Genomic DNA, 13,689 nt, shown 5'->3' on the forward strand with positions numbered 1-13,689 from the left:
CATGATTAAAGTTGCCTGCATACAAACACCTTTGTACGATGGGTCTTTTTGCTTTTAGGTACATAGCACAGCATATTCATAGTAGCATATTTTCTTCCCCTAGATGTCTTATATGCACAAGGTTTGTGGAGCTTCCCTGACCAGTTATAATTTGTTTCATGACAGTTCTGCCTGTTTGTACTGTAATCCTGCCTGCAGGAGGAATTTTCTTTCATTTCTTAGATTTGTGTGGCATGATAACAAGATCAAGAGGTTAGACACTCCCCTCCAGGCTTCTCTGGCTCCCTTTCAAAAGATTGATTTTTCTCATGCTAGAGCTCCTCTATTTTCTGTTCCCTCCAAAGCTCACTATAAAACAAACAAAAATGCCATTTCTCTTAGCTCTTGCCATCTCCCATCAAGTTACACGCTGTCTTATAATTCATTGGCAACTTCCTTCCTAAAACAATCATTAAGTATTAAAGAAAAGAAAAAACATTTAACATGAAAGCAGAGTAACTATATATATACACTTATACAGTTAGTTATAGTTTCTATATATAAAGAAAAGAAACAAAATATAGTTACTCTGCTTTCATGTTAAACAATTATTCTTTTCTTTAATAAATTAAAATGAAATTAAGAAGCTAGCGACAGCTCCATGCCTTTCAGTGTGAACTTGAGATGATTACTTAACCTTTTTGTGACTATGGCAGTTTGTAAGACATGGCTAAAACCTATCAGCTCATTACACAGCTTCCAAACCACTGTACTAACAGCACAGCCAGTCTGGCTGGTACACTGGCATGGTTCCCTGCTCCAGCTCCCTGCACTGTCTAGGGTGGAAAGCAGCACTCTGCATGCAGCATTGTTTTCCACAGTTTCTCATTGCTGAGCTTGCACTTGTTCAATTAAAAGGTACATGCCACACAGCAAGACTGCACTCTGCTCCCACCTTCCCACCCCAATTTGTGGTCCATCACTACAGGAACATATACTATGTAGGAGGTTATACAGAGATGGGGATATCACAGAATCACACTTATTCTCCAGGGAAACTTCTTCTCCACTTTTCCTGTTATTAATATCGTTTTGTTCCCCTCTGCACTGTGTGTATACATGTGTTGGTTGGATGGGCAGGGAGCGGGGAGGGAGTGTGGAGCACCGATGACTAGTCTTACAATGTGTATTATTAGGAACCGAGAGCAGCACATTTTAGTCTTACCAGACTGACCTAATTAAGGTTAGGCAGGTAGCTCAACATTAACAATCCTGGCACTAAGTAGTAACCATGAAGATGAACTTGTAAGCCTGGAATGTTCTTATGTGTATAAAATAGATCTTTTTCTGTCATTTTGTTAAGAATATTTATTGCAAGACAACACTTCTAGATTCTGGAGGTCCTCCCTTCCCCACTGCTTCAGCAGCTAACTCAGCTTGTAGTCTTTACTTCAAATACTGAGCTTTGGTGCCACGCTTCCTACACAGCACTAGAATCACATAGCCTGCCTCTGTCAGTCTTAACCAGAGATTACATCACTATTACAGAAAATCACAGGCCTTTGAGTCATTGGAGGGGAGTCTCACTGTCTCATGAGTTACGCCTGGTGTTGCAGAGGTCCAGGTTTTTTTAACTATGATAAGTTATCAAACCATTCACAGATGGATGATAAGAGTATAATTAGATGAATGTCCATGCACTGTTCAGATTGCCACACACCTCAACTAATTTAGTCATAAATTATGAAGTATTAAATAAAACACAGCATGTGAAAAAAGGAAAAAAAAAAAAAGAGGAGCCTGCCATTTTGAGTTGGGAGGATCTGGTGTGAAATTCTGCACTAAAACCCTTCCCCTGAAGTATACACCACAACACATGTGCACTGTACAATATGTAGGCAATATTCCATTATCCCTTCAGAGGCCCATGACATTCAGAGGTAAGGTGACAAAATGGGTGGGAGAGCCTTTTAAACTGCAAGGCAATACACCAGGGGTGGGCAAAAATTTCAGCTGGAGGGCTGCTTAATCAGTTTTGGTGAGATGTCAAGGGCCACAAGGGTAGCTCTGCCCCCTGATCACTATCTTGGGACCAGAGTCCCGACCCTAACCCCTGACCTTTGCCACTGGAAATCCTTCCCCTCGCCCCTGGAACTACTCTTTTTGGAAGGGCCCGGGGGGGGATGGAGGGGGGCAGACACACAGGACTGCCATCTGAACCAGAATTCCAGGATTCCACCTGGAGCCAGCTCTCTTCCACCAGAAGTGGCGGGGAGTCCTGCCCCCTGCTTCCATGGTGGCAGAGAGCTGGCTCCAGGGTTCAGGGCTTCCTTTGGTGGTGTATGAATGCCAGGAGCTGCATGTGTGCTGTGCGGCATCCCACCTGATAGAGGTAGGCCGGGCAGGTTGCGCTCCTTGCTGCCACGTTCAGCTCTGGCCAGAGCCACATGCCACTGGGCAGCAATGCCTGTACAGGCTACAAGTGCCACAAGCACTTGTCACCTGCTGCTGCTGTTGGTAGCAAGGGCTGTGTACCAGGAGGTGCTGTGTACCAGGTCCCCACACCCCTCCACCTTCCCTCACACCCACACCCTCCCCACCTAAACTCTGGGTTCCTGCCACCCCCCTGGGCATGAGCCCCAACCCCATGCTCCCTGCCCCAGCCCAGCTGCAGCTCCACCCACCTGCCCCCACCGTAGCTCCCCCAACCCCTGCTGCTTCCCTACCTCTTGCCTGGAGTTAGCACTGCAGCAGGGAGACAAGGAGAAGCTGCTGGACACCAGGGAAGCTGAGCAGGTTCCCTGGCAGCTGAAGCAGTGGCAGCAGCAGCCCCATCCGGAAGCTGTATGCTGGTTGGGCAGGGCCCTTTCATGCACCAGAGTGGGAGCAAGTTGCACGGGCTGGGCAGGGTACAGTTAATTGGTGGGCGCCCATGGGCTGGATGGAATTGCCTGGCGGGCTGGATCTGATCCATGGGCCATATTTTGCCCACCCCTGCATTACTCAACCTAAGCAACTGAGGAAGCAGAGCTGCCACCTGGGTTCAGAATAAATACAAAATATCACTGAGATCACTGAAAATACCTTGGGTTCTCAAGTTTCAATAACCCTCTGACTCATAGGTAGGAACCTACCTAAGGTGTGGTGAGACAACAGGTTTTTCGTGGCTTGCTCACTGCATACGGAGCCGATTTTGTGGGCATTTTGCAGCGGCTCTGCCCCTCACTGCTGACTGGCAGAGAGGCCCTGGTGGCCCCTCCCTTTGCTGTTGACTGGCGAACAGCACCTTCACTCAGTCTACCTCACTACTGCTTTCTTTGCCCTGCTGCTTGCCACTGATTGGTGGAGGGCGCCTTCACTCAGTCTACCTCACTACCACTTTTTTTGATTTCACAGGAAAGCACAGCCAATCCTGGTGACTGCGGTAATCACAGGCAATGCTGTATTTTGTGGTTTCCATGAAATCTGTGAAACTGTGACTTAGGTAGGTCCCTCCTCATAGGTCTCCAGCTGGGAGAAGGATCAGCTATGAGGAGATTTAATACAAAAAGAAAAAGGAGAAAACACTGCTGCCTACTAAAATTTTTGAATATTTGAACTTGCAGCTAGATTAAACCTCCCCTCTATCCCAAACAAACAAACCAAGAAACAGGTGTTGTAAAGTCAATCTCATTCCTTGCAGTCTGTGGGACATGAGGACATCCTGGAACATCTTGTGTTGTGCCAACTGCCACATACTGTGCATTAATTTCCCAGAATTTTCTAAATCATTCAGGTAAACATTCATGTTCAGTGATTGAGGTAACTGCAGAGACAGGATACCCCTTAATCTGAATACCATTATGATAAATTAAAACACAGTAGATTCATCCCCAGGCCAAGAGATAGACATTCAAAAAGTCTAAGCCTGAACTGACTTAATCTTTGAAGGTTAGTTTAATCTGGCTAGGCTGAACTGGTTTGTAACTGTGCAGACATCCCCTCTGGACTGAAGAAATACAGGCACATGCCTGTAGTGGCTCAAGCTAGAAGCCAGGGGGTGCTAGAGCAGCCCTCCCTTCCCTTCTATAGTGTTGAGCTGAGGTGGGGCATAGCCAGGCCCGGGCAGAAGGCTCTGATTAGGGAAGGGTCCTCCTCTCCCTGCTGCTCCTGACCAGCCCACCAGGGAGTTCGTAACACAGTGTTTAAAAGCCTCTGTCATTAGTTCAAGCTCTTCTTTAACAGCTTTTTCCAAGGAAGGAATGGAGGGATATTACCAGCTGACCTGTTGATTAGCTCCAAAAAGCCCTGAGCGGACACTGTCCTGTCTACCTTTGTCTTGTCTACTGTACACAGACACCTCTCAGCATTAGCTAGCATGCTGGTTATGGTTCATGCTGTGGGAGAGGGGAGCAAGAAATCCTTGCTTGAGCAGGGAGTGGTGGTGGGGGGAGGGGAAGCGGGGGCAGGGGGAAGCCATGCAGACATTGCTGTGCCTGCCATCTCGGCTGGAGCTCCATCTAGGGAGCGGAGGGGCGGGGCCAGTCCTGCTGTGGAGCAGAGAGCCCTGCCCAGAGCTGCAAAGCGTCTGGGATGCTGGGGGACTCTGGTTTAAGTTAAACCAGGAAGAGATCTGGGACAGACATTGCATAAACCAATTTGACCCACATCAGTTCAATCTCATACTACATTTAACCATGTTTCTCTCAAAACAGTTTCAGCCATTTTCAAACTGGTTTATGTGCACTAAATATCTGTTCTGTTACAGGTTTAAACCAATTTCTGATCACTTAAACTGGTTTATGTGTAATGTCTGTCCCTAGCCCAGAGGTGTAGCTAGCAGGATTTGGATCCTGGGAAAACCCTGTGAGAGAACTGGGGATGGTGGGGGAGGGCAAGGGCAAGGGGTGGGGCAGGGTGTTGTGCCATACCAAAAGATGCATTGACAAGGATTCCAAGAGCAGAGGTGGAGGGGTTTGCACAAAGTCTTACCTATGCTGGGGACTCAAAAAATGGTCCCAGATGCTTCTGCTGCCACCACAGCATGGTCTGCCCACCCCAGCTGTTGCTCTTCCAAAAGCAGCAGTGTCCATGCACCCAGCAATGGTTGGCTGCTTTTGCTGCTAAGATATGAACTCTGTGAGGGTGGGGGGCAATACTAGTACCCTTCCCTAAGTTGGTGCCTGGGGCTGGTGTCCCCCACACCCCCCTACTTTTATTCTCTTTATCCTAGAGCAGTGGTTTTCAACCTGTGGTCCATAGACCCCATGGGGGTCCTCAGATTATGTCTAAGGGGTCCATGAAAGATTACTATGATCTATCAAAATTTTGTGAATACCCACACTTACAATTCAAAGGGGTTCAAAAAAGATTGAAAACAACCACCCTAGAATGATCAAAGTGCTTCCAAACAGTACTAATGATGGAACTGGTAGCACAGACAGGACACAGCTATTTATACCAACATGTCATGTAAAACTGTGATTGGGTCACTGGCAATAGAAGCAGCAGAAATTCTTAGTGCAAAAGTGCTACTGTATATTGAAAGAATATGTGGCATAAGAAATTATATGAGGGACTTCATTTTTCAATAGCTGAATGTGAAAAACTTGTTAACAGTGTGGTGGGTGCAGAACTTAGCGGAGATAACACACAGACTAGACACAAAACCTTAAATAACCTTAAAACATTAAAAAGGACATCTTTGAGTAACACTATTTTAAGGACAATTTAATTTATCAATGGTTTTAATTCTCTCCTTTTAAAAGAGTAAATGGACCCGAAAACAAAATCTTACTCTACCTACCCATTTTAGTTTTCTCCAGGTAAAACAGCAAAGACATGGTTTTCCTTTTGGTTCTTCAATAAAATCAACCTGGCTTCCTGTTTGTGTACTTAGTCTGTGTACCACTGCCATAGAGAAGTACAAGGGAGCACTTGCCCTTTGACTGGCTATGGCAGAGCGCAAAGGCAACATCTTTGTCTCTGTGAGAAACAGGGACTTATTTTTCCCCTAATGAAACACTAAATTAATATACGGTGGGGGAACTACAATATTTTTTATCCAGGGGCTTTCCCTGACAAATCATCATGGCCATATTATAACACCCTTACTAATTTTTTACACAGTCCTCACTCTGGCAAACTCATATTGATAGGAGTGGGGACGTAATCTCTGCAAAGCCTGAGTAAAAGCTGAGCCTTACCACCTTACACAGGAAGGAGAGGGCAGTATTGCTATGGGTCTGCTTTCTGGTTACCATCAACCCCACACCAAGAGTCACTTGTGGGTATGGGGATCTGTGATCAAGGAGAGGGTTAGGGAGGAGTGGACCCCAAATGTGAGGACATCTATTTCTGACATACAGCTCAAGCTTAGAAGAGAGAACGGAGCCTCTAAGGCAGGGGTCAGCGATATGCTGGATCCGGCCCATAGAACCCTTGGATCTGAACCACGGATATGGGGCTTGAGTGGCATTCCACAGTGGGGGGCTTTAGCTGTGGGTACTCTCCCTGTGCTGCAAGAAGGACCAGTGTTCAGGTCCTAGGTTCTACCTCCCTCCCTGTTCAACTCTGACTCCGGGATGGGGGGAAGTGAGGGGTAGTCCAACCCGCAGCTGGAAAAGGTCATCTACCCCTGCTCTGAGGAGTTTGTTAGGGCAGTTATCAGCTGTGGAGTTTGCAGCAACACAGCTACACTGGAGAAAGCCACAGAAGAGCTTCAGGTGGTCCAGAACTGCTGTGGAGGTATGCAGCATTGGTGCAAATGGCCTTAAGTGCCCAGTGGATTTCTCAGATTAGTGTCCCACAGTGGTCTGAGGTTGGACCCCACTTTCTTCTCCTGTGTATAGGGGTTGCACCCTTCTAACCTAATGTACCACCCACACACACTGGGTTGTGTATTGTGGGTTTTTTGGGTGTGTTTTATGTGGGTAAGATGGCTCCTGTTGCTCTGGCCATGGGCTCAGCACACAGCAAGCTGGGGGCCTGTATCTGGGCAAAATATACAAAACCCTTTGGTCTCATTGGCCAAAGGAAGCAGAAGATCCTGTAGGCAAACTGGGTGAGAGGCTGAAGTGTGGCACTCCCTGACTGGACAAGGCTTTGGTGATGTCACACCAGGTATACAAAAACAACTCAACTAAGGTTTCTCACTCTTTCTCCTGGGGCTGCTAAGAGCTGCACAGTTGCACTGACAGCTAGAAAACCTGCTCCCCATGGGGGGTCTGCATCCACTCCTCACTGGAGAGGAAAGCAAAAACTATGTGATGAGAAACCCTCAGGTACAGGGAGAGAAAGTCTGTCTCGGAGTTTGAGACTCCTATTTCCTTCCTCTCTTTTTTTCTTGAGTCGGGGTATTAATCCGTGAGGCAAACTGCCCAGGAATGGGTCCTGGCAGCTACTGGCCCCTGTGTTCAGGAACTGCAGTGTCTCAGCGTTGTATTATAGCTGAGACCGGATGTTCAGGCTACAGCCATATAGGTCTGGACCCTTTTTGCTGCTTTACAGCTATGGTGTTTCAGCCTAGCTGTGAGGCTGAATCTCAACCATATGTTTGGCTGGCAGCTTTGGGCTAGGGTAAAGATGGGCACGGCTGGAGCCATGATGAGACCTGGCACTACTTGTTGTTTATCCAGGCCTCAGTCCAGTATAGGCCTGGCTGGCTTTCTGCTGTCCAGTTCAGGCCCAATGACATAGGCCTGGGCCTCCTTTTGTCCCTTTTTGTAGTTTATGTTCTAACCAAGAGGTGTGTAGTTCAGGCCCAAGCCAAGATAAACTGCAAAAGAACTTGAAGGAAAGGTCAGGCCTAATACCCAGCAGAGTTGGGATTGGGACTGAGAATTTTTGGGTGCAATATGCTGATGAAAGCTGCAGCTAACCCCTCAAAGCTACCATGTGGAAGTGGAGGTTGGTGCTCTACCACTTCTTCTCCAGGAGCAAGAGCCTCTCACAATGCAGAAGGGCCCACACTCTTGAGCACCTCCCCGTGGTGCAGTGAATCCAAGGAGCAGTTCAGGACTCTCCGGTATGAGCCCCCCTCTCCAGCCCATTGCTGAAAGGCAGGTATAGGGGTGCAGGCCCCCAGAACTACCCACTGGGGAGCCCCAGGTCTCAGACTGCTGGATATGGGTGAAACTTCCCTCAAGAGGGTGCCACCTATAGACTTTGCTTTGTAGTAACAGTGGTTTAAAATTATATTTACGTTTTTTTTTGTTTTGTTATATTCTCTGTAATAAATTTGGGTGTTTGTGTTTATACTGATCGTGAGGAGGGGGTTTTGTTTATGTGGGACACCTTAGTAATTTATTTAGTGTTTCCCAAGTGGTCTGGGTGGGGGCTCGAGGCAAGCTAAAATATATTTAATACCCCAAAATTAAACCTGGCCCTTGTTGCTGCCTCCTAGTGCCCAGCAGAAGAGTTACACTAAGAACTCAGAAGCAGTTTATACAGGGGAAACTACAGTGGCCTGGTGCCTATTGTTAGTATTACTCCTTAGGAGAACTCGCTTTAAGTGAAAACTTAAGGGGTAGGCCCAAGCTAGGGGCCTAAATTGGCTCACGACATTTCTAAATTCTTATTCTTCTCAGCTGAACTGGACACCACCATGCTCCGAGGTAGAGGGGTGGGCACTTTAATAAGAGTGGCTTCAAGAGCCGCTCTAATTAAACCGTCCACAATGTCACATGTATTCAGCATCCCACACTTCAAAATACTGGCAGGGACATTTGAACTAAAGTTCGTCCATCACCTGGACAAGGGAGAAGAGATTGACGTCATATATCTTGACTTTAAAAAAAGCCTTTGATCTGGTGTCCCATGATCTCCTCATGAAAAAATTGGCTAACTGCAGCCTTGGCTACATAACAATCCAATGGCTGGGGAACTGGCTCTGAGGTTGGACTCAGAGACAGACAGAAGTAAATCATCATGGTGTGCCGTGACCAGTGGGGTCCCCCAAGGCTCCATCCTTGGACCTATACTCTTTAACATCTTTATTAATGATGTAGACATTGGTATCAGAAGTGGACTGGCCAAGTTCGCTGATGACACCAAACTTTGGGGTAAAGCATCCACACCTGAGGATAAGGTGGCGATCCAAGCCGACCTTGACGGGCTCAGAAAATGGGCAGATGAAAAGCTAAAGGCGCTCAACACTGAAAAATGCAAGGTACTCCACCTTGGAGTAAAAAAACCTGCAGCACGCTTATAGGCTCAGCAGTGCAATGCTTGCTAGCACCATGGCCAAAAGGGACTTGGGGGTCATGACTGACCACAAGATGAATGTGCGCCACCGTGTGCTGTTACAGCTGGTAAAGCGAGCAAAACTCTGGCTTGCATCCATAGATGCTTCTCAAGCAAATCCTAGGATGTTATTCTCCTGCTGTACTCGGCCTTGGTGAGGCCACAGCTGGAGTAGTGCATCCAATTCTGGGCTCCACAATTTAAAAAGGATGTGGAGAGCTTGAGAGAGTCCAGAGGAGAGCCATGTGCATGGTCAGAGGGTAGGAGAATAGGCCCTATGATGAGAGGCTGAGAGCCATGGGACTTTTCAGCCTGGAAAAGCACAGGCTCAGCGGGGACCAGGTGGCAGCCTATAAGTACAACAGGGTGTACACCAGGATCTGGGGGAAGGTCTGTTCACCAGAACGCCCCAAGGGATGACAAGGTCAAACGGTTACAAACTCCTCCAAGACTGTTTCAGGCTGGACATAAGGAAAAACTTCTTTACTGTCTGAGCCCCCAAGGCCTGGAATAGACTGCCTCCAAAGGTGGTGCATGCACCTACTCTGGACTCTTAAGAAACATCTGGATGTCTATCTTGCTGGGATCCTTTGACCCTGGCTGACTTCCTGCCCCTGGGGCAGGGGGCTGGACTTGATGATCTTCCGAGGTCCCTTCCAGCCCTAATGCCTATGAAATCTATGAATCTTTAGTTCAAGTGCCCCTCTATCATCTTGAAGCATGTGGATGCTGAATAGATGTGACATGGAGGCTGCTGGAGCATGTTAATTAACGCGCTCCATTAGTCTCGATTAATTAGGTCTGCTCTGACGCATGCTAATTAGTATACATTGAAGCAGATGTCCAGCACGAGTATAGGTGCTCCCAGTGTCTGCCTATGTAAAGTAAGCAAACATTTATACTGAAGCAGCCCTGTGCACCACAATGAGCTCTCAAAATAATGCTCCGCAAATATTACCTGTTATTTGTTTTTTAGTCTCCACATCCCTGGTTTGTCTGAGTAAACGGAGCAGGACTGGAACCCCATTCTGCTCAGATACTTCCAGCTTGTTGTCATTATCCTCGTACACCAAGTTCCTCAAGGCTCCACATGCTGCCCGCTGGATGTCCTCATTTTGCACATTCAGGATGTGTAGAAGCTTGGGAATACCATGAAGAGAATAAACCTAAGAAAGGAACCCCAAGAGAACTGTTGCAAATGTTTGGGCATGGGGAAAAATACATTCTCAGTTACAGAATTTAAAAAATGTTCCATTTACTCAGGGCTAACAATTTGCTGAATGAGTTGAAGCTCTGAAGTTGCAACAAAGTAGATTTAGGTAGGAGGAGAAGCCAACCACTGGAATAGATTGTCTAGAGAGGTTGTAGTATCTTACTGGAAGTCTCTAAAAGCAGGTTAGACAGACAGTTGTCTGCGGTGATTCATACAGGGATGATCTTAAGCTGAGCGGGGGGTGGACTACATGATGCCTCAAGGTTCCTTCCAGCTGTTTTCTATGATCGATGAGGCAAAGCCTTGACCAATGAGGAAAACAGGAAAGCGCACACACTCAGGTAGGTTAAATGTGAAAGCAAAAAAATCTAGGTCAAAAGAATTCCAAAAACTTCTAGCAAAGGATGCTAACATTAATAATAAAACTTATAAAAATACACCAAATGCAGAAAGGCAGCTAGAGAACTGGTGAGACTGCTGGATGACGAAAGTATAAAATATGCATTTAGGTATGAGAGGGCCACAGAGGAGGGAAGCTAAATGAATTCTTGGCATTGGTTTTTACTGCAGAGAATGTTGGAAAGATTCCCACACTGGATTGTTTCTTGCTACTGGACAGATCAGAAGAGTTGGATTACACTGAAGTAACAATAGAGGAAATTTAAGAATAAAATCAATAAATTAAACATTTATAAATCTCTGGATTAGATGGTATTCACCTGAGAGTTCTGAAGGAACACAAATGTGAAATTTAGAACTGCTGGCAATGGTATGAGTAATATCAGCAGTGGTTTGTGAGCCAGGGAACTGGCAGGGACGTGACTACATAATATCCATCATCCAAAAGGTGACCCCAGAAGTGATCCACGGAACTACAGACCAGCGAGTCTCAATTCTATCCCTGGCAAATTGGTAGAATCTATAACGAGGAATAAAATCAGCGAGTCATATAGAATTTCCCTTTACAAAAACCACGCTGACTCTTCCCCAGTATATCATATTTATCTGTCTCACCAATCTGCTGGAGTTCTTTAAGGGCATTAACAAGCACATAGACAAGGGGGATCCAGCTGACATAATATATTTGGATTTCCAAAAAGCTTTTGGCAAAGTCCTTCACCAAAGGGTCTTAAAAAAAAAAAAGCAGTGAGCTGTTACTGCATTGCAAGAAGGTTCTTTCATGGACTGAAAGCTGGTTTAAAGATAGGAAGCAAAAGGGAGGACTAAATGGTCACTTTTCTGAATTGAGGAAGGTCAATACAGACAGTCCTCAGACTTACAACAATTGGTTCCTGAAAACCATGTCTTAAGTCAAAACGTTGTAACTCGGAACCAATTTTCCAATAGGAAACAATGTTATAAATGGGGGATTGGTTCCTGAACCAAGGCCTGATACCCTATTTTCACCCCAAATAACCCAGAATTTTGTACAGTACTCAATTAATTATATAAAATAAATAAATGTAGCTATATTACTTGTCTATATGTATTTATTTATGTATTTATAGTGTAAATAGCAATCATATTTATTTGTAAGGACTTCTTTGAGGTGACTTTGCTGGACTTTTTGAAGGGTTCTTGCCTGGAGTCTTCTCCGGAGTCTTGGCTGCAGGTTTTCCTGGAGTCTTGTCTGCTTTCTTAAAGAAAGTGCCCAAGGAAGTTTGGACAGATGTTCTCTTCTTTTGCTTGTCAGTTTCTCTGTAGCAGCTGTACATGCTGCATATGCCCCTACCGTGATGCACTGCATTCAATGTTAGGGTCATGTTCCTCAAACAGGGACAAAGCAGCTTCCAAATGTTGAAATGCCTCAGACAACACTTTTGTTGTCAAGACTTTATAAGGAGGAGTCTCTTCAACAGTGGGTGCATCTTCTTCCTCTGCCACTTTTTGCTGTTCCAATTCAATGAGGTCCTCATTGGTTAATTCTTCAAAATGTGATGCCAGCAACTCATCAACATCTTCTGGTACAACGTCTAAGTTGAGTTATTTGCCCATTTCAACAACATTTTTAGTCACCTCTTCAACAGTGTCTGTAAAGCCTTGGAAATCCGACACAAGCTTAGGACACAATTTTCTCCAAACACCATTCAGATTTGATTGTTTGACTTCATTCCATGCCTCACCAATGTTCTTAACTGCATGGTAAATGTTAAAGCCTTTCTAGAATTTGTTCAGAGTTGGTCCACCTTTCTTCTCAATTGCTCTGATGGCCTGGGCAACTGTGCACCTAAGATAGCAGGCCCTGAAGGATGCAATTACCCGCTGGTTCATGGGCTGCAACAATGAGGTGGTGTTATGGGGCAGAAACACCACTTTGATGTCAGGATGCATGTCATCAAGGATGGTTGGATGACAAGGAGCATTGTTGAGGATTAACAACGCTTTAAATGCAAGATTGTTTTTGCTGCAATAATCACTGACACTTGGCACAAAATGATGATTAAACCAATCCTCAAAAATATTCTTACTGACCCATGCCTTTGGATTGGACTTCCATATCACTGGGAGAAATGCCTTGGAATGTCCCTTGAAAGCTCTGGGGTTTTCCAAATGGTATAAAACTAAGTTTAAGGTCACGTGCAGCTTTGGCACCAAGCAAAAGAGTGAACCTATCTTTAGCAGCTTTGTGCCCCGGCATAGATTTCTCTTCTTTGGCAATGTAGGTTCTCGACGGCATTTTTTTCTGAAAGAGTCCAGTTTTGTCAACATTAAAAACTTGCTAAGCACAATAGCCACTCTCTTCAGTGATTTCAGCCAACGTCTCAGGAAAAGCATGAGCTGCCTCTTCATCAGCACTGGCAGCTTCACTTGAGACCTTGATGTTATGCAAATTGGCCCTGGCTTTAAAATGCATAAACCACCCCCTACTTGCAGTAAAAGGCTCAGCATTAGAACTCTCCCCCTGTCGTTGCTTTAGATTATCATAAAGACTCCTAGCCTTTTGCTGAATGATGCCTAAACCCACAGGAACACAACATTTATTTTGATCCTCCAGCCAAATGATTAACAGTTTCTCAACCTGAGCAGTAAGTCCAACACGCTGCTCAGTTATTACAGTTGAGTGCATAGGAGCCAAGTCCTTAACATGCTCCCGAATTCTTGCTTTGTCTTTCAGGATGGTCACGATAGTCGTTCGGCAGATATCCAAAGCTCTCCCCTTTTCAGTTGGGGTCTCACCTTTTTCAGACCTCTTAATTATTTCCATTTTAGTTTCCATAGTAATTGTTCTACATTTCTTAGAAGAAGAAACATCACTTCCACCAGATTTATGCTTT

At 45.6% G+C, this 13,689-nt stretch overlaps 1 protein-coding gene across 5 annotated transcripts in view; it reads right to left on the reverse strand.

Annotated features, from left to right (window-relative positions):
* The window catches only part of PKP2 (plakophilin 2), a 73,524-nt gene that overhangs the window by 34,252 nt on the left and 25,583 nt on the right, over positions 1-13,689 (reverse strand). For all 5 annotated transcript variants that reach the window (XR_003093787.1, XM_025202874.1, XM_025202873.1 and 2 more), the window contains one exon: positions 10,160-10,367. Coding sequence is in view for 4 of the 5 variants with exons in the window: in XM_025202874.1 (XP_025058659.1) it covers positions 10,160-10,367 (208 nt within the window). In the remaining variant the exon portion in view is untranslated. The remainder of the gene's footprint in view (positions 1-10,159; positions 10,368-13,689) is intronic.

Source organism: Alligator sinensis, unplaced genomic scaffold (genome assembly GCF_000455745.1).
Source record: "Alligator sinensis unplaced genomic scaffold, ASM45574v1 scaffold957_1, whole genome shotgun sequence".
Lineage (NCBI taxonomy): Eukaryota > Metazoa > Chordata > Crocodylia > Alligatoridae > Alligator > Alligator sinensis.